A 26,827-nucleotide genomic window follows, 5' to 3' on the forward strand; every position below is an offset into this window, starting at 1 on the left:
GCAAGCAGGACCCACACCTCCTTGTCGCTTGCCATTGCAACTCGCTGTCCTGCTCTCTCATCCTCATGTCCATCCTTGGCCTGCTGCAATGTTCCAGTGAAGCCCAGCACAAACTGGAGGAACAGCACCTCATCTCCTGATTAGGCACCCTACAGCCTTCTGGACTTAACATTTGAGTTCAACAACTTCACCCTGTGAATGCTCTCCTTCACCTTCACCCCTTTTTTTATTTCCTTCAATTTATTTTCACTTCTTCCATTAATCTGTTTTTCTCTCACTGTTGTTCCCTCTCTGGCCAACTCTCCCAGTTGCCCTTTGACACACTGCTCATCTTTGTTCTGCCACTCACACATTCAACCCTCTTTATGTTCCACTATCAGCACCTTTCTTAGTATTAATCACCGTCATTTACATTCCTTTTGTCTTTCCTGTCCTCAACATCTTTGTCAATATCCACCTATCACTGACCCCCTAACCAGCCTCACCGCTCCACGCTCCCCCATGACAGTGTGAATCTGACCCTATTTCGATTTCTCTCCAGCTTTGACAAAGAGTCATCCAGACTCAATGTTAGCTCCCTTCTCTCTCCACAGATGCTGTCAGACCTACTGTGATTAATGTTCTTGCCCTGGTATTGAGGTAAATCTTAACAATGCATGAACCTTGTGGACCTGCTGTGTATTCTGACATTTTCTAATTTGATGTCCCATGCCAGGACTACATAAACAAAATGTGCTTGAAATGCTCAGCAGTCCAGGCAGTGTCTGTGGAGTGAGAAGCAGAGTAATTAGGAATATCACTTTTTTAGCAGGTTGAGAGACACCGAAAGGTTAGGGGTGGTTTGTGCAAGAACAAATGGGAAGGTCTGTAATAGGGTGGAAGGCAGGAGAGATTCATTGACGAAAGGGATGATGGTACAAGGGAAAAAGGAGATGTTAATGGGGCCACATTCTGTGAGCTATTATTGATTAGAATGGCCATATAAATACTGTGGCTGCAAGAGCAGGTCAGAGACTGGGAATTCTGTGTCAAGTAGCTCTACTCCTGACCACCCAAAGCTTATCCACTATCAACAAGATATAAGTCAGGAGTGTGATTGAATAATTCCCACTGGCCTGGATGATTGTAGGTTCACCAACACTCAGAAAGGCTGACACCATCCAGGACAAAGGTGCCTGCTTGATTGGCACCCCATCCACCATCTTATGCATTCACTTCCTCCACAGTGGCTACAAGATGCACTGCAGTAACTTGTCAAGGCTCTTTTGACAGCACCTTCCAAACCCTAGACCTCTACCACCTAGAGGAACAAGGACACCAGATATATGCGAACACCACCACCTCCAAGTCACATGCCATCCTACCTTTGAACTATAGCTCCATTACTTCTCTGTGGCTGGGTTAAAATCCTTCCTACCAGCACTGTGGACTACAGTGGTTCAAGAAGGTAGCTCACCAACATTTGCACAAGGGCAGGACAATAAATGCAGTGATGATTAAATCCCAAGAACTAACAAATAAGTATAAAATATGGGTCCATCGGCTTCCAAAATGGGGCTAAAAGCAGAACCATCAACCGCCATCTGAAAAGTGGAGACAGTGGTTATGACCTGAAATAGTTGACTGGAATGTAGAGTCTGGTAGGCTGTAAAGTGCCTAATCAAAAGATAAGATGCTGCCCTTTGAGCTTAGATTGAGTCCATTGAAATAATGTAATTGGCCGAGGCCAGAGTGAGATTGGGGCAGAGAATTAAAATGATAGGTGACTGAAAGCTTACGGTCATGCTTGTGGACTGATGGAGTTCTTCAAAAGTGGTCACTAAATATGTGTTTGGTCTCCCCAGTGTAGAGGGAGCGTGTCATGAACCGTGAGAAAACTAAATGGAAATAAGTTACAAGTAAATTGCTTTTTCTCCTGGATGGAGTGTTTGGAGCCCTCGATAGTGGGAAAAGAGGAAATAAAAGGGAACCTTACCTGTGTTTGTGTGAGATGAGAAGGGTGTGATGTGGCTGACTGACGGATGGACAAGTGTTGTGGAGAGGACCTCCGGTTGTGACCATGGAGTGAGTGGTCACATACAGGGCTGTTCCTGCTTAAAGTCACAGAAAAGGGCTCTTTTCACACAGATCCGGGTGGAATTTTGATGGAAAGGCGTAGGTGAATGTTAGAGGAGTAGTTTACCCCTGGAATGGTATGTCTCCTGATCGCCAGATCCGGCAGAAAGCAATGAGAGATTTGGCTGGAAAGTTGAAACAGTCTGGTGCTGCAGCAACAGTCTCTTCCAGCATGCAGGTGGGGGAGGGGCAAGCTGTAAGGCCCCAGATACAGGAACTGATGACTTTTATCAAGGAGGAATTCCATAAGCAAAGGAAAGAAATGCGTGAGTATCATGCAAAGGTCATTGCAGAAGCTGTGGCACCCCTGAAGAGTACTTTGGAGCGGATGGAGAGGTGTTTGGAGGTGCAGGGGTCACAGATTCAGAAGATCAAAGGAGTGATCTCGGACCACAGTGATCGTGTGGTGGCTCTGGAGGCAGAGGTGGGGCTCCTAGGAGACCTTTGTAAAACGTTGAGGGCAAAGGTGGAGGAGCAGGAAAATACATCGAGAAGACAGAACCTGCGAATAGTGGGCCTGCCTGAAGGAGTGGAAGGTATGAGTGCCATGAGGTATGTCTCGAGGATGCTGGCGGAGCTGGTGGCAGAAGAGGTGCTGGATAAGGCACCTGAAGTGGACCGAGCGCATAGGTCTCAGCCAGAAGTCTAGAGCTGGGGAGCCGCCGCGGGGGGTGATCGTGAGGCTCCAGAGTCGTGGAGTTTGTAGAGAAAGAGAAAATTCTACGGTGAGCCAGGGAGAAGCGTAGCTGCGACTGGGAGGGAAATAACGTCCAGATTTATCAGGACATCGGAGCCGAGTTGGCAAAACGGCGGGCCGGTTTCAACAAGAAAGAGGGGGGAAAGAGGAAGTGGGGGGGGGGGAAGAAGGGGAAGAGGAAAAGCAGGGGGTGGTGGTTTGCGACGCGGCAGGGGGTGAGAGATGACATGGTCAAGGGCGAAGAAAGGGGCCATCTGGGATGGGCTAGGTACAGAGTGGAATTAAAGGGAAGATGACGGACGGTAGAGGGGATTGGAGGTGCAAGCCTCCGATAAGGGTGGTAACGTGGAACGTCCGGGGACTGAATGGGTCGGTTAAAAGGTTGTGGGTGTTTGCGCATCTCAGGAGCTTGAAAGTGGGGGTGGTCTTTTTGCAGGAGACACGCCTCCGTGTGAAGGACTGTGGTAGTCTGTGTAGAGGTATTACGGTACCTGGTAATGCTGGAACACCATTGGTAGATATTGTATGTTTCCTGTTGGTCAAGCTGTATGGTTGCTCCGCCCTGCAAGGCAGGGTATAAGAGCCCGTGCTGCCCCAGCAGCCGCCTTTCTGAGCTGCTGGGGGAACCATCTATCTTATTAAAGCCTTCAGACGGACTACAACCTCGCTTTAGTGGTCATTGATCGTGCATCAATTTAATAAGCTAGATTTAAAAGGATGGAGCTCCAAATCAAGCTGAGTGTCGCCCCACGCGGCGAACTCAGCGGCAACCTTCACGCACTGGCTGGCATGTTTTAAAGGATATCTCTGAACGGCCGAAAACACACCCACGGGAGAACAGAAATTGCATGTCCTGCACTCGAGGGTGAGCCCGGAAATTTACACCCTCATCGAGGACGCGGACGACTTCGATGCAGCAATGGAGCTGCTAAAAGGACATTATATTCGCCCGGTAAACCAGGTCTACGCACGACATCTGCTAGCAACGAGGCAACAAATCCCTGGGGAATCGCTGGAAGAATTCTACCGTGCGCTCCTGGTGTTGGGGAGAAACTGCAGATGCCCGCAAGTTTCGCGAGCGACCACACAGAACTTTTGATCCGGGACGCTTTCGTGGCAGGTATGCTGTCCTCCCAAATCCACCAGCGATTGCTGGAAAAAGACACCCTAGGCCTCAAAGAGGCACGGGCCCTTGCAGGCTCCCTGGATGTGGCCTCCCGAAACGCCCACGCTTACGTTCCCGACCGCGCGGCCGCCCCCTGGGCAGCGAGGAACCCCTCCGCAGCCGACCCGAGACATCTCCCATCCCCCCACAAGCTTGTGCTGCAAGGCGGCCTGGCAACCACGGGGGGCCCCGCTGCTACTTTTGTGGGCAGGCCAAGCACCCCCGCCAGCGCTGCCCGGCCCGCGCATCCACCTGCAAGGGATGCGGTATAAAGGGCCATTTCGTGGTGGTATGCCAGGCCCGTGCGGTCTCCAGTGGTGAATGCGGACCACCACCACAACCCTCTCCACGGTCCCCGTGTGGCCAGCGGGCGAATCTTCCTCCACCAGGGCCACTTGCGGCCCCCGGGCGCCGCCATCTTGTCCCGCGGACGCCACATGCGATGGATGGGCGCCTCCATTTGTGCACCCCCAGCCATGTGCGACCAATGGGAGCTGCCATCTTGGATGGACTCCCAGGACCCCAGCTCGACTGACCGCACACCGCCCGAAGAGAAGACTCAACTGCTGCGATTAGCCTCGGTGACCCTGGACCAGTCCCGGCCTCGAATACTCTCAACTGCTGCAACAACGGTACTAATCAACGGGCACGAGACGTCCTGCTTAATCGACTCTGGGAGCACGGAGAGCTTCATACACCCCGACATGGTAAGGCGCTGTTCTCTCCTCGTCCACACCGTTAATCAAAAAATCTCCCTGGCCTCCGGTTCCCACTTAGTAGAGATAAAGGGGTTTTGTGTAGCGAACCTCACGGTCCAGGGAAGGGAGTTTAAAAATTACCGGCTCTACGTCCTTCCCCACCTCTGCGCGGCCACACTCCTAGGTTTAGACTTCCAGTGCAATCTCCAAAGCCTAACTTTCAAATTCGGCGGCCCTATACCCCCTCTCACTGTCTGCAGCCTCGCGACCCTCAAGGTCGATCCGCCTCCCTTGTTTGCGAACCTCACCCCGGATTGCAAACCCGTCGCCACCAGGAGCAGACGGTACAGTGTCCAGGATCAGATCTTTATTAGGTCCGAGGTCCAAAGGCTACTGAGGGAAGGAGTCATTGAAGCTAGCAACAGTCCCTGGAGAGCTCAAGTAGTGGTGGTAAAGACTGGGGAGAAGCATAGGATGGTCATCGACTACAGTCAGACCAGCAACAGGTTTATGCAGCTGGACGCGTACCCTCTCCCCCGCATATCCGACCTGGTAAACCGGATCGCGCATTACAAGGTCTTCTCCATCGCTCTTAAGTCCGCCTACTACCAGCTCCCCATCCGCACTAGTGACCGCAAGTACACTGCCTTCGAGGCAGATGGGCGGCTCTATCACTTCTTAAGGGTTCCCTTCGGTGTCTCTAACGGGGTCTCGGTCTTCCAGCGCGAGATGGACCAAATGATTGACCGGTACGGTTTACGGGCAACGTTCCCGTATCTCGATAATGTCACCATCTGCGGCCACAACCAGCAGCACCACGACACCAACCTCCGAAAATTCCTCCAGACCGCAAATATTCTTAACCTTGCGTATAACAAGGATAAATGTGTGTTTCGCACCGACCGCCTAGCCATCCTCGGCTACGTAGTGCGAAATGGGGTTGAACGCATGCGCCCCCTTATGGAGTTCCCCCTCCCTCACTGCTCCAAGGCCGTGAAGCGTTGCTTAGGGTTTTTCTCTTACTATGCCCAGTGGATCCCCAACTATGCGGACAAGGCCCGTCCCCTGATCCAATCCACAATTTTTCCCCTGTCGATAGAGGTCCGCCAGGCCTTCAGCTGCATCAAAGCAGACATTACAAAGGCCACGATGCATGCCATCGACGAGTCCCTCACCTTCCAGGTCGAGAGCGACGAGTCTGACGTAGCTCTGGCGGCCACCCTCAACCAAGCGGGCAGACCCGTGGCCTTCTTCTCAGTACCCTCCATGCTTCCGAAATCCGCCACTACTCAGTCGAAAAGGAGGCCCAGGCCATAGTAGAAGCTGTGCGACATTGGAGGCATTACCTGGCCGGCAGGAGATTCACTCTCCTCACTGACCAACGGTCGGTAGCTTTCATGTTCGATAATGCACAGCAGGGCAAGATCTTGCGGTGGAGGATCGAACTCTCCACCTATAACTACGAGATCTTGTATCGTCCCGGGAAGCTAAACGAGCCTCCTGATGCCCTGTCCCGCGGCACATGTGCCAACGCACAAGTGGACCACCTCCGAGCCCTCCACGAGGACCTCTGCCACGCGGGGGTCACTCGCTTCTTCCACTTTATCAAGACCTGCAACCTGCCCTACTCCATCGAGGAGGTCAGGACAGCCACCAGGAATTGCCAAATCTGCGCGGAGTGCAAACCGCACTTCTACAGGCCAGAGAATGCGCACCTGATAAAGGCTTCCCGTCCCTTTGAACGCCTCAGTATGGACTTCATAGGCCCTCTCCCCTTCACCGACACAACACTTACTTCCTGAACGTGATTGACGAATACTCCCGGTTCCCATTCATGCCCCGACATGACCGCAACCACCGACATCAAGGCCATCCATAGCATCTTTACGCTGTTCGGGGTCCCCGCTTACATACGTAGTGACAGGGGGTCCTCTTTTATGAGCGACGAACTGCGTCAATTCCTGCTCAGCAAGGGCATCGCCTCGAGCAGGACGACCAGTTACAACCCCTGGGGTAACGGACAGGTAGAGAGGGAGAACGGAACGGTCTGGAAGACCGTCCTACTGGCTCTACGGTCCAGGAATCTCCCAGTCTCCCGCTGGCAGGAAGTCCTCCTGGATGCCCTCCACTCCATCCGGTCACTGCTGTGTACCACGACCAACCAAACACCTCACAAACGTCTCCTTGTCTTCCCCAGGAAGTCCTCCTCTGGGACCTCGTTCCCAACCTGGCTGGCAGCTCCCGGACCCATCATGCTCCGAAAACACGTGCGGGCGCACAAGTCAGACCCGTTGGTCGAGAGGGTCCATCTTCTCCACGCTAACCCCCAGTACGCCTACGTGGCATACCCCGACGGCCGGCAAGATACGGTCTCCCTACGAGACCTCGCGCCCGCCGGATCCCCACGCACACCCCAGCCATCAGTCCCACCCTCCCTCCCACTGGTGCACCTTACAGCCGCCTCCTTCCCAGGAGGATCGGTCCTTCCGCCGGCCCAGTCTAGGCCCACCGACGCACCCCGCAGACGCTCTCTTCCCAGGTCAACCGTTTTCCCCACCAGCCCCATCTAGGGGTGTCGAAGCTGCCACAGAGATCGAGGCCACGCTCCCGGAGCCACAGACGCCTGAGCCTCCACCGGCGTCGCCACCAGAGGTTCGACGATCACAGAGGACGACAAAGGCCCCCGATCGACTGATTGCTTCATTTAAAAGTTTATATAGTTAATTGTGAATCTGTAAATAGTACGACAATAAGACAAAAACACTGTACGGAGGTATTATGGTACCTCCGTAACTATCATTTCTACCACGTTACCATTTTGTAATATCAAGCCACCACCCCCGCCGGACTCTTTTTTTTTTTTTAACAGGAGGTGAATGTGGTAGTCTGTGTAGAGGTATTACAGTACCTGGTTATGCTGGAACACCATTGGTAGATATTGTATGTTTCCTATTGGTCAAGCTGTATGGTAGCTCCGCCCTGCAAGGCGGGGTATAAGAGACCGTGCCGTCCCAGCAGCCTTCTTTCTGTACCTGAGCTGCTGGGGGAAACATCTAGCTTATTAAAGCCTTCAGTTGGACTACAACCTCGTTTTAGTGGTCATTGATCGTGCATCAAGGACCAGGTTAGGTTAAGGAAGGGGTGGGTTGGGCAGGTTTTTTTACTCCGGGTTTGATTCGAAATCGAGGGGTGTGGCGATTTTAATGAGCAAAAAAATGGGATTCGTGAGGGCGAAGGAAGTGAGGGATCCAGGTGGGAGATATGTGATTGTGAGTGGGGTATTGGAAGGGCACCGGTAGTTTTGGTAAATGTGTATGCCCCAAATTGGGATGATGTGGGTTTTATGAGGGGATTGCTGGCAGCAATCCCGGATTTGGCCACATACCAGGTGATCATGGGAGGAGATTTTGACTGTGTCCTGGAGCCGAGGGTGGACAGATCGATTCCCAGGTCGATGGGTCGGGTACGAATGGCAAGGGAGCTGGGGGGGGTTTATGGAGAGGATGGATTTGGTGGATCCATGGCGCTTCCAGAACCCAGGGGGTAGGGAGTATTCCTTCTTTTCACACGTCTATAAGGTGTATTCGAGGATTGATTACTTTGTAGTGAGTCGGGAGATTTTGGTTGGGGTGAAGGGGGCAGAGGATGCGGGGATAGTTATCTCGGACCATGCACCCCACTGGCTGGATATTCGGTTCAGTACGGGACGAGAGCAGAGGCCGGGGTGGAGGTTTGACTCGGGGTTGTTGGCGGGTGGAGGTTTTTGTGATAAGGTGTGGTTGGCGATTAGGGATTATGTGGAGTTCAATCAGAATGGGGAGGTGTCGGCAGGCATTTTTGGGGAAGCACTGAAGGCAGTGGTCCGGGGAGAAATTATCTCATTTACGGTTCGTGCGAATAAGGAAAGGAGGGTGGAACATGACCGTCTAGTGAGCGAGATAGTGGAGGTGGACAGGGAATATTCGAGGGTGCCCACCGTGGAGGGATTGACTAGGAGGAAAAAGTTGCAGGGGCAATTTGACAGGCTGACAACGGGGAGGGCGGTAGGGCAACTGCGTAGGGCAAGAGGGGTGCAATACGAGTATGGGGAGAAGGCGAGCCGCATGCTGGCGCACCAGCTGCGGAGGCAGGCTGCGTCCAGGGACATATTGAAGATCCGGGCTGGGGAAGTGGTGTCAGAGCCAGGGAAGATAAATGAGGCATTTAGAGAGTATTACCAGGGACTTTATGAGGCAGACCCAGGAGGAGAGGAGGGGGACATTGGGTGGTTTCTGGACGAGCTGGAATTTCCCCGGATCGGTACCCAGCAATATTTTATGAGGAATTTGCGCCGGACCTGGCACCACATCTGTTGGGGATGTTTAATGACCCGGTGTGTTTATTTGCTGTAACCTACTTTGATACAAGGTTGAATAAAATGAGTTTTTTTTTAAAAGTGTTGTGGAGAGAACAGTCTCTGGAATGTTGAAAGGGGAAGGGAAGGAGATTCGAGGTCATGAACTCTGTGGATGGCAGTCAATGGTAATGATTCAGCCATTCTCTTATTTCACTTCCTCTAGACCCATCTTTTGTTTCTTTACTTGTTCCCTTACTATTTACTTTTGCCTTGCACCACCATTCCATTTTGTTAATTAAGCTCTCTTGCCTTCCATCCTATCACCAGATGGTCCATTTTTGTTGATCCCCACGATCCTGTATAAAACCGGTTATATCTGTAATTTTCTTTTTAAGATTCTAATGAAAGGTCATTGACATGAAACTTTCATTATGTGTGTGTGTGTGTCTCCCTCGCGCTCTCTGTCTCCCTCGCGCTCTCTGTCTCCCTCGCGCTCTCTGTCTCCCTCGCCCGCTCTGTCTCCCTCGCCCGCTCTGTCTCCCTCGCCCGCTCTGTCTCCCTCGCCCGGGAAAGGAGGGTGGTGGGGAGGGATGGAGTTGCGGTGTTGGTGGAGGGGGGCCTAATAGGGCACTGCCTGAACTATCTACGGAGGCAGAAAATTAAAAGAACCTTCAATTATGGTGTGCCAGATTCCGGGATTCTCCCAGAGGGGGTGAGGGGCAACACAAGTGTCAGGCACGAGTGAACTCTGCACCCCGCTACAGAGCGCCTCGTGCACCCTGCGCTCCCGACACTGGGCGGCTGACAGCCTTCGGACTGTCGCCCTCCGGGCCCAAATCCTCCACCGCACTGAGTGGGGCGCCGGGCCCACCAACCAACCCAGGGGCTGCCTTGATCCTGCCACCAGGATCATTGACAGGCAGCATCTCCTCAGGCTCCTCCAGGGAGCCCCGTGCCAGTGGGAGGTGGTGGTGCAGATGCCCGCTCCACCCCTTCCGCCTGGTCACCGGAAGGTCCCGAAAATAACTCCGGAAACAGGTTTGGGATGGTGGCAGAGGTGCCCGAAGACAGCGGTTGGGACGGAGGGTCTTCCAGACTAAGAACCTAAGAAACGGGGGGTTATCGCTGACCCTCTCCCCTGAGAAATTGGCCATGCTAAATTGCCCCTTAATTAGAAAAACAAAAGACTTGGGTACTCTAAATTTAATTTAAAAAAATTTTTTTTTTTTTAAAGGCAGCTGTTTTTGTCCATTTTTATTCCTGTGCAGTAGGGCACTAATAATTCTAGTTCCAAGGAAGCTTTTCAGTTCCATCACTTTTTATGACTGTTGCATCACAAGTTGGTTATCAAAGTACTGAATAGCATCGGTAACTGGTACGCCAGACTCTTGCACGGTTATCTTCATTCCTTGTTTGTAATTCTAGAGATTAAATTAAGATCTCTGGCCCTCTAATTCCTGGTCGAGGTTTTGGACAGATATTTGGGAAGACTCTTCTAGATACATTTATACAATGCCTTTCACAGCTTCAGGACATACCATCATTCTTCACAGCCAATACAATGCTTTTCAAGTGTAGTTACTGTTGTATGTACAGGAATTGTGGCAGATAATTTATACACAGCAAGATCTCTCAAACACTGTTGAGCTGATGACCAGATTTTTAAAATTAATTTATCTCAAGCAAAAAATTTATTAATAATCAGGGCCCTGGGGAGCAATCCCAAGCCCTTCGGAAATGAGAATGCTACCAACTGAGCCATGCCTGACATCCAAGACCTGTGGTAGAGCAGCTCCAGGCACTTTACTGAACTTCAGTGTTTGTGCGAACTGGGCACTTTAGTTGCAGTCAAAATCTGTATACATTGGTGGGAAGCTCCCATGCAGGAGGATCTCACACCACTTTGTGTGGAACATAATTGGTGTCAAAGCAGATGTGACCAGCACTATGAACTATTAGACCAATGTAGAAAATAGGAACAGAAGTAGGCTATTCGACCCTTCTAGCCTGCTCCGCCATTCATTATGATCATGGCTGATCATCCAACTCAATAGCCTGTTCCCGCTTTCCCCCCCATTATCTTTGATCCCTTTGGCCCAAAGAGCTGTATCTAGCTCCTTGAAAACATACAAGATGGTATTCTCCAACCTGCCACACCCGTTTCCTGGTGCCCCCGCCGGCAGCGGGCTCCTCCATCCTGGCAGCCAGCCAATGGGGTTTTCCATTATGGGCACCCTCACGCCATCAGGAAATCCATGGACTTGAGTGCGCTGCCGGCGAAGCGGAGCATCCCACAGACGGAGAATCCCGCTGACAATGTTTTGGCCTCAACTGCTTTCTGTAGTAGTGAATTCCACTGGCTCACCACTCTCTGGCTGAAGAAATCTCTGCTCATCTCCGTCCTAAACAGTTTATCCCATATCGTTTCACTGTGACCCCTGGTTCTGGATCGGGAATATCCTTCCTGCATATACAAGGACATCCAGGCCTCATTGCACATTCCACTCTCTAATCTATAACCATTCAGATCACCTGCCTTTCTGTTTTTGCTACCAAGTGGATAATCTCCCATTTATCCACATTATATTGCATCTGCCATGCATTTTCCACTCACCCAGCTTGTCCAAATCACACACTGAAGCATCTCTGCATCCTACTCACAGCTCACCCTCCCACCCAGCTTTATGTCATCTGAAAATGTGGAGATATATTTAGTTCCCTTATCTAAATCATTAATGTATATTGTGAATAGCTGGGGTCCTAGCACAGATCCCTTCCATACCCCACTTCTCACCACCTGCCATTTGGAAAAAGCCAAGGGAAACAAATTCTTCCAAACGTCCTTGAATTCAGAGATCTACCTGCAGTTGGACAATACATATACTGCCAGCTGCATTACCAATACCTCAATTATTTAACGGGTATGGGACAGAGTTTGATGCATATGTAGGAACTTCCCCGGGTTAAAAAATTGGCATTTTGGCCAACCATGCATCTACTGTGCAGCTGGAACTGGCTCTGCACCACTGACCTGAGGTCTGCAACTGCAGGAGCTGCATTGTCAGAGAGACCCACCTCCTTGCTCCATCTTCTCCACTTCTTCCCCTCACCTTTTCCTACCTTCCCTTCCTCCACTTACACCCACATGTTTTTCTTTCCTTCCTCTTGCCTCTCTCCCCACCTCTCCACTTCTACTTTATACCATTGCTCCTTGTTTACTTGCGTGTTCTTGATAAGTATGTACCGGTCAGGCAGGGAGGAAGGCGTCGAGCGAGGGAACCGTGGTTTACCAAGGAAGTGGAATCTCTTGTTTTTTTTTTATTAAATATTTTATTGAAAATTTTTGGTCAACCAACACAGTACATTGTGCATCCTTTACACAATATTATAACAACACAAATAACAATGACCTATTTTATAAACAAAAAATGAATAAATAATAAATAACAAAAATGAAAACTAGCCCTAATTGACAACTGCCTTGTCACAAGTAACACTCTCCAAAAATATAATTTAACAGTCCAATATATAATTATCTGTAGCAACGACCTATACATACTATACAGTATATATTAACAACCCTGAGAGTATCTTTCTGCGAGGTATTCGACGAACGGTTGCCACCGCCTGGTGAACCCTTGAGCCGACCCCCTTAGGACGAACTTAATCCGCTCTAGCTTTATAAACCCCGCCATGTCATTTATCCAGGTCTCCACCCCCGGGGGCTTGGCTTCTTTCCACATTAGCAATATCCTGCGCCGGGCTACTAGGGACGCAAAGGCCAAAACATCGGCCTCTCTCGCCTCCTGCACTCCCGGCTCTTGTGCAACCCCAAATATAGCCAACCCCCAGCTTGGTTCGACCCGGACTCCTACTACTTTTGAAAGCACCTTTGTCACCCCCATCCAAAACCCCTGTAGTGCCGGGCATGACCAAAACATATGGGTATGATTCGCTGGGCTTCTCGAGCACCTCGCACACCTATCCTCCACCCCAAAAAATTTACTGAGCCGTGCTCCAGTCATATGTGCCCTGTGTAATACCTTAAACTGAATCAGGCTTAGCCTGGCACACGAGGACGACGAGTTTACCCTGCTTAGGGCATCTGCCCACAGCCCCTCCTCGATCTCCTCCCCCAGCTCTTCTTCCCATTTCCCTTTTAGTTCATCTACCATAGTCTCCCCTTCGTCCCTCATTTCCCTATATATATTTGACACCTTACCATCCCCCACCCATGTCTTTGAGATCACTCTGTCCTGCACCTCTTGTGTCGGGAGCTGCGGGAATTCCCTCACCTGTTGCCTCGCAAAAGCCCTCAGTTGCATATACCTGAATGCATTCCCTTGGGGCAACCCATATTTCTCGGTCAGCGCTCCCAGACTCGCGAACTTCCCATCCACAAACAGATCTTTCAGTTGCGTTATTCCTGCTCTTTGCCACATTCCATATCCCCCATCCATTCCCCTCGGGGCAAACCTATGGTTGTTTCTTATCGGGGACCCCCCCAAGGCTCCAGTCTTTCCCCTATGCCGTCTCCACTGTCCCCAAATCTTCAGTGTAGCCACCATCACCGGGCTTGTGGTGTAGTTCCTCGGTGAGAACGGCAATGGGGCTGTCACCATAGCCTGTAGGCTAGTCCCCCTACAGGACGCCCTCTCTAATCTCTTCCACGCCGCTCCCTCCTCCTCTCCCATCACTTACTCACCATTGAAATATTAGCGGCCCAATAATACTCACTTAGGCTCGGTAGTGCCAGCACCCCCCTATCCCTGCTACGCTGTAAGAATCCCTTCCTCACTCTCGGGGTCTTCCCGGCCCACACAAAACCCATGATGCTCTTTTCAATCCTTTTAAAAAAAGCCTTCGTGATCACCACCGGGAGGCACTGAAACACAAAGAGGAATCTCGGGAGGACCACCATCTTAACCGCCTGCACCCTCCCTGCCATTGACAGGGATACCATAATCCCATCTCTTGAAATCCTCCTCCATCTGTTCCACCAACCGCGTTAAATTTAACCTATGCAATGTGCCCCAATTCTTAGCTATCTGGATCCCCAGGTAACGAAAGTCCCTTGTTACCTTCCTCAACGGTAGGTCCTCTATTTCTCTACTCTGCTCCCCTGGATGCACCACAAACAACTCACTTTTCCCCATGTTCAATTTATACCCTGAAAAATCCCCAAACTCCCCAAGTATCCGCATTATTTCTGGCATCCCCTCCGCCGGGTCCGCCACGTATAGTAGCAAATCGTCCGCATACAAAGATACCCGGTGCTCTTCTCCTCCCCTAAGTACTCCCCTCCACTTCTTGGAACCCCTCAACGCTATCGCCAGGGGCTCAATCGCCAGTGCAAACAATAATGGGGACAGAGGGCATCCCTGCCTTGTCCCTCTATGGAGCTGAAAATATGCAGATCCCCGTCCATTCGTGACCACGCTCGCCACTGGGGCCCTATACAACAGCTGCACCCATCTAACATACCCCTCTCCAAAACCAAATCTCCTCAACACCTCCCACAAATAATCCCACTCCACTCTATCAAATGCTTTCTCGGCATCCATCGCCACTACTATCTCCGTTTCTCCCTCTGGTGGGGCCATCATCATTACCCCTAACAACCTCCGTATATTCGTGTTCAGCTGTCTCCCCTTCACAAACCCAGTTTGGTCCTCGTGGACCACCCCCGGGACACATTCCTCTATTCTCATTGCCATTACCTTGGCCAGGACCTTGGCATCTACATTTAGGAGGGAAATAGGTCTATAGGACCCGCATTGTAGCGGGTCCTTTTCCTTCTTTAAGAGAAGCGATATCGTTGCTTCAGACATAGTCGGGGGCAGTTGTCCCCTTTCCTTTGCCTCATTAAAGGTCCTCGTCAGTACCGGGGCGAGCAAGTCCACATATTTTCTATAGAATTCGACTGGGAATCCATCCGGTCCCGGGGCCTTTCCCGCCTGCATGCTCCTAATTCCTTTCACCACTTCTTCTACCTCGATCTGTGCTCCCAGTCCCACCCTTTCCTGCTCTTCCACCGTGGGAAATTCCAGCCGATCCAAGAAGCCCATCATTCTCTCCCTCCCATCCGGGGGTTGAGCTTGATATAATTTTTTATAAAATGTCTTGAACACTCCATTCACTCTCTCCGCTCCCCGCTCCATCTCTCCTTCCTCATCCCTCACTCCCCCTATTTCCCTCGCTGCTCTCCTTTTCCTCAATTGGTGTGCCAGCAACCTGCTCGCCTTCTCCCCATATTCGTACTGTACACCCTGTGCCTTCCTCCATTGTGCCTCTGCAGTGCCTGTAGTCAGCAAGTCAAATTCTACATGTAGCCTTTGCCTTTCCCTGTACAGTCCCTCCTCCGGCGCTTCCGCATATTGTCTGTCCACCCTCAAAAGTTCTTGCAGCAACCGCTCCCGTTCCTTACTCTCCTGCTTCCCTTTATGTGCCCTTATTGATATCAGCTCCCCTCTAACCACCGCCTTCAACGCCTCCCAGACCACTCCCACCTGGACCTCCCCATTATCATTGAGTTCCAAGTACTTTTCAATGCACCCCCTCACCCTTAGACACACCCCCTCATCTGCCATTAGTCCCATGTCCATTCTCCAGGGTGGGCGCCCTCCTGTTTCCTCCCCTATCTCCAAGTCCACCCAGTGTGGAGCGTGATCCGAAATGGCTATAGCCGTATACTCCGTTCCCCTCACCTTCGGGATCAACGCCCTTCCCAGCACAAAAAAGTCTATTCGCGAGTAGACTTTATGGACATAGGAGAAAAACGAGAACTCCTTACTCCTAGGTCTGCTAAATCTCCACGGGTCTACACCTCCCATCTGCTCCATAAAATCTTTAAGTACCTTGGCTGCTGCCGGCCTCCTTCCAGTCCTGGACTTCGACCTATCCAGCCCTGGTTCCAACACCGTATTAAAATCTCCCCCCATTATCAGCTTTCCCATCTCTAGGTCCGGAATGCGTCCTAGCATCCGCCTCATAAAATTGGCATCATCCCAGTTCGGGGCATATACGTTTACCAAAACCACCGTCTCCCCCTGTAGTTTGCCACTCACCATCACGTATCTGCCCCCGTTATCCGCCACTATAGTCTTTGCCTCGAACATTACCCGCTTCCCCACTAATATAGCCACCCCCCTGTTTTTCGCATCTAGCCCCGAATGGAACACCTGCCCCACCCATCCTTTGCGTAGCCTAACCTGGTTTATCAGTTTCAGGTGCGTTTCCTGTAACATAACCACATCTGCCTTAAGTTTCTTAAGGTGTGCGAGTACCCGTGCCCTCTTTATCGGCCCGTTCAGCCCTCTCACGTTCCACGTGATCAGCCGAGTTGGGGGGCTTCCTACCCCCCCCCCCCCCCCCCCCCCCCCCCCCCCCTTGTCGATTAGCCATCACCTTTTTCCAGCCCCTCACCCGGTTCCCACGCAGCTGTATCTCCCCCAGGCGGTGCCCCCCCGCCCATCCTCTCCCATACCAGCTCCCCCCTCTCCCCAGCAGCAGCAACCCAGTAATACCCCCCCCGCTAGATCCCCCGCTAGCGTAATTACTCCCCCCATGTTGCTCCCAGAAGTCAGCAAACTCTGGCTGACCTCGGCTTCCCCCCGTGACCTCGGCTCGCACCGTGCGACGCCCCCTCCTTCCTGCTTCTCTATTCCCGCCATGATTATCATAGCGTGGGAACCAAGCCCGCGCTTCTCCCTTGGCCCCGCCCCCAATGGCCAATGCCCCATCTCCTCCACCTCCCCTCCTCCCCCCATCACCACCTGTGGGAGAGAGAAAAGTTACCACATCGCAGGATTAGTACATAAAACCCCTCTTTGCCCCCCACATTCGCCCCACCACTTTGTTCGAACGTTCTTTTTAATAACCCGCTCATTCCAGTTTTTCTTCCACAATAAAAGTCCACGCTTCATCCGCCGTCTCAAAGTAGTGGTGCCTCCCTCGATATGTGACCCACAGTCTTGCCGGTTGCAGCATTCCAAATTTTATCATCTTTTTATGAAGCACCGCCTTGGCCCGATTAAAGCTCGCCCTCCTTCTCGCCACCTCCGCACTCCAGTCTTGATAAACGCGGATCACCGCGTTCTCCCATTTACTGCTTCGAGTTTTCTTCGCCCATCTAAGGACCATTTCTCTATCCTTAAAACGGAGGAATCTCACCACTATGGCTCTGGGAATTTCTCCTGCTCTCGGTCCTCGCGCCATCACTCGGTATGCTCCCTCCACCTCCAACGGACCCGCCGGGGCCTCCGCTCCCATTAACGAGTGCAGCATCGTGCTCACATATGCCCCGACGTCCGCTCCCTCCACACCTTCAGGAAGACCAAGAATCCTCAGGTTGTTCCTCCTTGCGTTGTTTTCCAGTGCCTCCAACCTTTCCACACATCGTTTCTGATGTGCCTCCTGCGTCTCCGTCTTCACCACCAGGCCCTGTATATCGTCCTCATTCTCGGCTGCCTTTGCCTTCACGACCCGAAGCTCCCGCTCCTGGGTCTTTTGTTCCTCCTTTAGCCCTTCGATCGCCTGTAGTATCGGGGCCAACAGCTCTTTCTTCATTTCCTTTTTGATCTCTTCCACACAGCATTTCAAGAACTCTTGTTGTTCAGGGCCCCATGTTAAACTGCCACCTTCCGACGCCATCTTGGTTTTTGCTTGCCTTCCTTGCCGCTGTTCTAAAGGATCCACTGCAATCTGGCCACTCTCTCCTTTTTCCATCCGTATCCAGGGGGGATTCCCTTCTGGTTTACCGCACAGTGTTTTTAGCCGTCAAAATTGCCGTTGGGGCTCCTATCAAGAGCCCAAAAGTCCGTTTCACAGGGAGCTGCCGAAACGTGCGACTCAGCTGGTCATCGCCGCACCCGGAAGTCGTGGAATCTCTTGTTAAGAGGAAGAAGGAGGCCTATGTGAAGATGAGGTGTGAAGTTTCAGTTGGGGCGATGGATAGTTACAAGGTAGCGAGGAAGGATCTAAAGAGAGAGCTAAGACGAGCAAGGAGGGGACATGAGAAGTATTTGGCAGGAAGGATCAAGGAAAACCCAAAAGCTTTCTATAGGTATGTCAGGAATAAGCGAATGACTAGGGAAAGAGTAGGACCAGTCAAGGACAGGGATGGGAAATTGTGTGTGGAGTCTGAAGAGATAGGCGAGATACTAAATGAATATTTTTCGTCAGTATTCACTCAGGAAAAAGATAATGTTGTGGAGGAGAATGCTGAGCCGCAGGCTAATAGAATAGATGGCATTGAGGTGCGTAGGGAAGAGGTGTTGGCAATTCTGGACAGGCTGAAAATAGATAAGTCCCCGGGACCTGATGGGATTTATCCTAGGATTCTCTGGGAGGCCAGGGAAGAGATTGCTGGACCTTTGGCTTTGATTTTTATGTCATCATTGGCTACAGGAATAGTGCCAGAGGACTGGAGGACAGCGAATGTGGTCCCTTTGTTCAAAAAGGGGAGCAGAGACAACCCCGGCAACTATAGACCGGTGAGCCTCACGTCTGTAGTGGGTAAAGTCTTGGAGGGGATTATAAGAGACAAGATTTATAATCATCTAGATAGGAATAATATGATCAGGGATAGTCAGCATGGCTTTGTGAAGGGTAGGTCATGCCTCACAAACCTTATTGAGTTCTTTGAGAAGGTGACTGAACAGGTAGATGAGGGTAGAGCAGTTGATGTGGTGTATATGGACTTCAGCAAAGCGTTTGATAAGGTTCCCCACGGTAGGCTATTGCAGAAAATACGGAGGCTGGGGATTGAGGGTGATTTAGAGATGTGGATCAGAAATTGGCTAGCTGAAAGAAGACAGAGGGTGGTGGTTGATGGGAAATGTTCAGAATGGAGTACAGTCACAAGTGGAGTACCACAAGGATCTGTTCTGGGGCCGTTGCTGTTTGTCATTTTTATCAATGACCTAGAGGAGGGTGCAGAAGGGTGGGTGAGTAAATTTGCAGACGATACTAAAGTCGGTGGTGTTGTCAATAGTGTGGAAGGATGTAGCAGGTTACAGAGGGATATAGATAAGCTGCAGAGCTGGGCTGAGAGGTGGCAAATGGAGTTTAATGTAGAGAAGTGTGAGGTGATTCACTTTGGAAGGAATAACAGGAATGCGGAATATTTGGCTAATGGTAAAGTTCTTGAAAGTGTGGATGAGCAGAGGGATCTAGGTGTCCATGTACATAGATCCCTGAAAGTTGCCACCCAGGTTGATAGGGTTGTGAAGAAGGCCTATGGAGTGTTGGCCTTTATTGGTAGAGGGATTGAGTTCCGGAATCGGGAGGTCATGTTGCAGCTGTACAGAACTCTGGTTCGGCCGCATTTGGAGTATTGCGTACAGTTCTGGTCACCGCATTATAGGAAGGACGTGGAGGCTTTGGAGCGGGTGCAGAGGAGATTTACCAGGATGTTGCCTGGTATGGAGGGAAAATCTTATGAGGAAAGGCTGATGGACTTGAGGTTGTTTTCGTTGGAGAGAAGAAGGTTAAGAGGAGACTTAATAGAGGCATACAAAATGATCAGGGGGTTAGATAGGGTGGACAGTGAGAGCCTTCTCCCGCGGATGGAAATGGCTGGCACGAGGGGACATAGCTTTAAACTGAGGGGTAATAGATATAGGACAGAGGTCAGAGGTAGGTTTTTTACGCAAAGAGTAGTGAGGCCATGGAATGCCCTACCTGCTACAGTAGTGAACTCGCCAACATTGAGGGCATTTAAAAGTTTATTGGATAAACATATGGATGATAATGGCATAGTGTAGGTTAGATGGCTTTTGTTTCGGTGCAACATCGTGGGCCGAAGGGCCTGTACTGCGCTGTATTGTTCTATGTTCTATGTTTACTGTGTCACCATTGCAGGCGTCCACTTCTGTTGCTATTGATTACTTCCTGTAGTTGCAGCATTGCACATGTTTGTTGCTCTCGAACAGCTGAAATTTGGAAATTAAGATATCGGGATTTGGAGGTATAAACCATAGTACACCGTATATTCAGATGCTCCATTTTTGTAGTGAAGAAATAGAGTGGAGACTTGAGACCCTGAACAGATACAACATGTATTTTTAGGAACAGAAATAAGCCATTTGTAATTTACGTTTCAGTTCCTCCTGTTTTTAGAATTGCCTTGTTAATGCTGCAATGGCCTATTATTTTTTTGGGTGAATGTTTTGTGCACCCCCTTCTGATTCCTAGCTTCCTAATTTCAAAAGTGCTGCCTGATATTTGAATTCCTAGGCGGAGTGAACAATTTGCTTGGATTGGCTTTCTCAGTTTCTTTCTATAATCTTGAAAATGTTTTAATTGGGTCATTCAACGTCCCTTCCTCAGAAAGGTTGGCACAATAATGTTGAGATGAACCGAGAGAAGAGGAAATAATCTGTTTGGGAAGTTAAGACTGAGAAGTCATCCATTTAAGACCATGACTGAGAGGGCAGGAAAAATTGAGAGTTCCAAATAGTTGTTTGGTAGTACAGAACTGGAGTATCGCTTTGAAACAATATATTTTGTTGAACCTTTTCGTTGTGTATTTATCCAAAAAACAAGGGCATTGTCATTCTTGTGCTTGTTCCGTTGAGTGCAAGGTGAAAAGTTCTGACAACCTGTCTTTTTTCTACAATACTCAAATTGAGAGTTGTTGAAACATGAATACTTTCAGACAGGGACTGGTTGAAGGAGAGTGCATCGTGTTTTATTCAGGGAAAATTAGATAAATAGTTAAGCAGAGGAACCTGCAATGCCAGAGGGCAGGGCATTTGCATTTGTTTCGGATTATTCTTAACAAGGGGCTGGCACGGTATGATGGGCCAAATTACTGCCTACTGTGCTGTAAGTATCTATCGTTGCTGTGTTTGTACTAGCTTGTCTCTGTTTATACTGATGGTTTTACTTTATGACTGACAGCGTTTATTCAGGGAAACGAAGCTCGCAGTTTCCTGGGACGACGACTTCTGTACAATCGATGGGATTTTGAAATATTTACTCAAGGAAATCTTGAACGAGAGTGTTTTGAAGAAATATGTAGCTTTGAAGAGGCACGAGAAGTTTTTGAAGATGATAGAAAGACAGTTGAGTATTTCACTCTTCTACATGTATCACAGCAGTATAAATTATTTACCATCATACAAAAGGAATAGCATTTAATTGATCATTTCAAAACTTGGTAAAAGAATGACTGATTTAACACAACTCATTACTTTTTAAAACATTTTCTCCCTGCCCACCAACTGAACAGAACTTGTGCCAGGATACAGCACTAAGTTGTTGGCTGCTCTCCAACACTCTGCCTAAATATTAGTAAGAGTGTCAACATAGCAATGTCAACAGAGCATTTAACTATGTGAATAACAACTTACATCCAATGAAGCTCTCATTCATCATCCACATATTGCAATTTCTGTCAAAGGACAAAATGAATCATTTGGAAACTGCAGCATTGATCTGGTTGTCAAACTCAACACCAAAAAGGGTTTACACTTGGATCTTTCTTGGTCGATAGGGTTGAGTAAGATACATTTTACTGAGCCAGCTGGAAAGTTGTTAATGGTAATTATGATTGCATCTCCTGTTACACAGAGAAAAGAAGCACTTTATTTTCTAAAATATTTTTCTTTCAGAATATCTTTTGGAAAAGTTACACAACAAAGGGCCCTTATGCCAAGCCAGGTAAGACTTGATTTTTTTTTTTGTTACAAATATGATTTGGTACAGGTGTGGTGATCCAAGTAGTTGTGAAAAAGAAGGAGCTGTACAGTGAAGTCCCAAGTTTGTCACTACAATAAAGATATTTTTGATGAGCTGATATGAAGCTATTTTGGTGTTGAACTTAAAAGTCCTGGCCTAATTGGATCACGGTGAAGTGCCCTAAATCTGTTCTGTTTCATTTTAATCATAGGATTACATAGTTTTATGTTTCTTCTCTTCTCTCCCCATATACCTATTTTGTTTCTCCCTAAATGCATCTATGCCATTTGCCTCAGCTATTCCTTGTGGTACTGTGTTCCACTTTCTAAGTATTCGCTGGATAAAGAAGTTTCTCCCGAATTCCCTATTGGATTTATTAGCGACTATTTTGTACTGATGGCCCTAGATTTAGTGCATTTAGACTACTACATTTGTATGAAAACTTTAAAGACTGTTTGAGGAATGCATGCAAAATAGTACTTTAAAAAGGTGGTATTCACTTGAATTTCAATTGCTTAAGTTTATTAACAAAGAATCAAAGGTTTTCTATTCATGTATTAAAGTTATGATTCTACTTTTCTGTATAGAACAGGGATACAAGGAGCTGCTGGATTTCTACTATACTATAGTCTCCGTGAATTCCAAACTATTTTAACTTTTTCAACATCAGCCCTTTGAGGGAGCGGGTGGAGATCGCCCAGTTGTCCTCAGGTTGCACTTTGCTTTGCATCTGATATACTCTTAGATTGTTTGCTTTTCCACTTCAAATTGCATTCTACATCATAATTTCAAGTGTAGTCACTTAAAATTTGGGAAACACCAAAACCCATTTGCACACTGCAAGCTCCCAAAAATATCCTCCACCAACCCCGCCCCCACTCACTTTCACTTTAAGGGGCTTGTAATGTAATCATGCAGCACAAAAGAAGGCCATAGGCCACTTGACCCACCTTCACCTCCCCCAACCAATGACGCCACATGATTTTGTTTACTCATCAGGATTGGGAGTGGCTGATGATGGCAAAGTTCTGAAATGTTCTTGTGAAAAGGAATCCTGCACATTAGCACAAAATCACTACAGTGTGCAGGGTTGGAAGACTATAGCACCTTTTATCACCTATGGTGAAATCCAAATGCTGCAAACAGGTGGTATTGTAAAAAATACAGTGATATGACAGTTACTAATGCCATATTTTGACAAGTTTAGAATCATTAGAAATTTGGAAATTTCAGCAATAAATGTCATATTCAAGGATGATCGCATTTAAAAAAAATTTTTTAGTGAAGGTATTTTCAAATGTGTACAGAACAAGACACACACAGAACCATAACAAACCATCAACCGTATAGTAACATATCCAACGCACTTTTTACCCAGAACCTCCTACCTCCCTCTTTTTTTCCCAGCCCCCCCCCCCGCCCCAAGCAAAGAGAAGAAAGGAAAAGAGAAGAACCTCCCCCTGACCCCTTCCCCTGCTGACGATTTAGTACACCTTTTATAAAATAAAAAAAAAGTTGATGAACAGCTTCCGCCTCGTGGAAAACCCCTCGTCCATCCTCCTAATGGCGAACTTCATCTTCTCTAAAAGTCTGCCAGGTCACCTACCCATGTCCCCACCTTTGGTGGCTCCGAATTCTGCCAGCTCAACAAGATCCTCCTCTGGGCTAACAGGGAGGCAAAGACCACTACCTCAGCCTCTCTCCCCACCTGTATTCCCGGGGTTTCCGACACCCCAAATATTGCCACATGTGGGCTCAGTGCTACCTCAGCTCCCAGAATCTTTGACAGTATTTCCGCAACCCCTTTCCAGAACCCCTCCAACCTTGGGCACGCCCAAAACATGTGGGTATGGTTCGCCAGTCCGCCGGCACACTGTCCACATCTATTGTCCGCCCCTGGGAAAAACGACTCATCCTGGAGGTCGGAAAAACCGACTCACTCTGGACATTGCCATGTGTGCCCTGTGTACTACCTTAATCTGTAATGGGCTTTTAAAAAAATATTTTTATTAAGGCATTTCAATAAACATCAACCACAACCATGATCAAAACGATAACAAAAAGATAAACAGGAGATCACATCGTAACTAAATAAGTAACCACCAACCACAGCCCGCCCTCCCTACCATGCCCCACCTTTTCTTATCCTCCCCCCCCCCCCCCCCCCCCCCCCCCCCCCCACACACACACACACACACACACACCAACTCCCTGTTGACTTAGCTGTCCTGGAAGAAGTCAATGAACGGCTTCCATCTCTGGGCGAATCCCTCCACCGACCCTCTTAAGGTGAACTTCATTTTCTCCAGCCTGAGGAAATCCGCGAGGTTGCTCACCCACACCCCCGGTTTTGGTGGCCCTGAGTCCTTTCACCCCAACGGGATCCGTCTCCGGGCTACCAGGGAGGCAAAGGCCAGAATATCGGCCCAGGTTCTGATACACACGCAGCTCGCTCCCCTCCCAGGTGCATTTCCTCGTCTGCCTCGCCCATCTCAAGATCTTTTCCTTATCTAGGAACTGGTGAAGACGTACCACCATTGCCCTCGGTGGCTCGTTCACCTGCGGCCTCCTCATTAGCACCCTGTGCGCTCGGTCAACCTCCAGGGGCCTGCCAAAGGCCCCCTATCCCATCAGCGTTTCCAGCATTCTGGCCACAAACATGGCAGGGTCCGCTCGATGCCTTCAGGCATCCCTACAATTCTCAAGCTCTGCCTCCTGGAGCGATTCTCAAGGTTCTCTATCTTCTCCTGGAGCCACTTCTGGGTCTCTCGCATTACTCTCACCTCGGCCATCAGCGAAGCCAACTGCTCCCCACCACCTCCATTTTCCGGTTAGCCTGGCCTTGGGACTCCAGCCTCTGCTCCACTCGGTTGATTTCCGACTTCAACAGGTCTATAGCCTTGGCTAGGTCCTCATGGGGCACTCTCCTCTGCTGGCTGAATGTTTCATTTAAGTCGTCCCCCAGTTGGTCCATCGACCATTGGGTAGGCAGCACAGGCCCTGTACCCTCCGCCGTCTTAAGCTGTGCCACATGAAGATTCTCCTGCTCCAGCTGCTCCCTTCTTCTTGACCCATTTCCGGTCCGTGGATTGACCCACCAGCGGAATCAGACTTCCCACTGGCTAGCTCCACATCCTTATCAGCCACACATCCACCCTCCAAAACGAGGAGAAGATCTGAAAAAACAAACAAATGTGCAACCGCTCACATCATGGCCGTCACTGGAAGTGTCTGTAATAGGTTTAATCTTGCACATGAAGAGGATGCATTGATCCTGCGCACGGCTGCACTCCAAACCCCACCATGCATCACCCTTCCCAACTCCTCTTCCCACTTTTGCCGAATTTCCTCAACTGGGGCTGCCTCTCTTTTACTGAGCTCAGTAGGTACCTCAGTAATCCGCAAACTCTCACTCCCTCACTCTCCCTGGAACCTCGCATCCAGCCCCGTTGGGGCAAATCTGTGGTTGCTACAAATTGGTGCCCCCATGCTGCCGGCATTGGTTCCATACCCTCAACACCACAATTACCACCGGACTCGAGTATCTAGTCAGAGGCACCAACACTAATGCCCTCAAAGGTGGTTCCCTTACACGAGGCCTCCTCCACCTGTCCCCAGTCTCCTGTTCCACCACCCACTTTCGAACCATGTTTGCCGCCCAACAGTAGTTTTGCAGGTTTGGTAGCGCCAGACCTCTCCCCGTCTACCTCTCTCTGGCAAGACCCTCCTGGTCCGGGTAGTCCTCCCATACAAAGCTCAGAATCATCTTGTTCACTTTCCTAAAAAGCGACTTGGGCAAGAAAATTGGGTTTGAAACATGAATAGGCAAGACCGACATTTTCACTGTCTGAGCCCTTCCCACCAATGACAATGGCAGCATATCCCATCTCTTAAAGTCCTCCCTCGTTCCATCCATAAATCCCATCAAGTTTAGTTTGTGCAGCTGAACCCAGTTTCGTGCCACGTGTATCCCCAGGTAGCAGTAACTCGTCCCCAGTAACCAAAACGGTAGCTTCCTCAGACTTCTCTCCTGGCCCCGAGTGTTTATTGGGAACACCTCACTTTTCCCCATGTTGAGTATAAGTTTATATCCGAGAAGGTACTGAAGTCCCTCAATTCCCTCAGGATCCGAAGCATTCCACTGCATTCGCTATGTATAATAGGAGGACGTTCGCATATAGGGAGACCTAGTGCTCCTACCCCCTCCCCGGCTCAACACCCCTCCATTCCCTTGCAGCCCCAAGGGCCATCACCAATGACTTGTTTGCCAGTGCAAAGAGCAATGGGGAGAGCGGGCACCTCTGGCTTCTCCCACGCTGCAACCCAAAGTACTCCGAACTGACACCATTGGTTCAGACACTCGCCTTCGGGATTTATACAGTAATCTGACCCAGTCTACAAACCCCTGCCCAAACCCGAACCGCTCCATCACATCGAACAAGTACGTACACTCTACGCCTTCTCTGGATCCATGGACACCACCACTTCAACCTCACGTCCCCCTGCAGACATCATGATCATATCCAATTGCCTCTGTACATTCGCCGACAGCTGTCTGCCCTTTACAAACCCCGTCTGGTCTTCCCCCAATCATCCCCTGGCATACAGCCCTCTAACCGCATCACCAGCACCTTTGCCAAAAGTTTTGTGTTGACATTCAGTAACAACATCGGCCGATATGACCCACATTGCTCAGGGTCTTTATCCTTCTTTAGGTGAGATAGATGCCTGTGATAACGGGGGTGGGTGGGACTCTCCCTTCTCTAGCGCCTCGCTATGCATCCCCATCAGCTGGGAACCCATCTGGACCCGGAGCCTTCCCGGACTGCATCAACACCACACAATCCATCACCTCTTGTAACCCCAATGGGGCCCGCAGCCCTTCCACTCTCCTCTGCTTCACCTTCAGGAACTCTGGTTTCTCAAAAGAACACCTTCTACTCTCGTCCCCTGCAGGAGGTTCCGACCGGTATAGTTTCCGGTAGAAGGCCTCAAGTACCTTGTTTAATTCCTTCAGCTCCGTTACCGCTTTGTCCCCCTCATTTGTCTAATCTCCCTCACCGCTGCCTGCTTCCTCAGCAGGAGCGCAAGCATCCTACTAGCATTTCTCTCCTATTCGTATATTGCTGCCC

At 49.8% G+C, this 26,827-nt stretch overlaps 1 protein-coding gene across 2 annotated transcripts in view; it reads left to right on the forward strand.

Annotated features, from left to right (window-relative positions):
• Window positions 1-26,827, forward strand: part of prrg4 (proline rich Gla (G-carboxyglutamic acid) 4 (transmembrane)) — an 84,286-nt gene that overhangs the window by 16,859 nt on the left and 40,600 nt on the right. For both annotated transcript variants that reach the window (XM_072466266.1, XM_072466265.1), the window contains exons 3-4: window positions 20,916-21,079; window positions 21,629-21,677. In XM_072466266.1, the coding sequence (XP_072322367.1) occupies window positions 20,916-21,079; window positions 21,629-21,677 (213 nt within the window). The remainder of the gene's footprint in view (window positions 1-20,915; window positions 21,080-21,628; window positions 21,678-26,827) is intronic.

This window comes from Scyliorhinus torazame, chromosome 10 (genome assembly GCF_047496885.1).
Source record: "Scyliorhinus torazame isolate Kashiwa2021f chromosome 10, sScyTor2.1, whole genome shotgun sequence".
NCBI classification, from domain to species: Eukaryota; Metazoa; Chordata; class Chondrichthyes; order Carcharhiniformes; family Scyliorhinidae; genus Scyliorhinus; species Scyliorhinus torazame.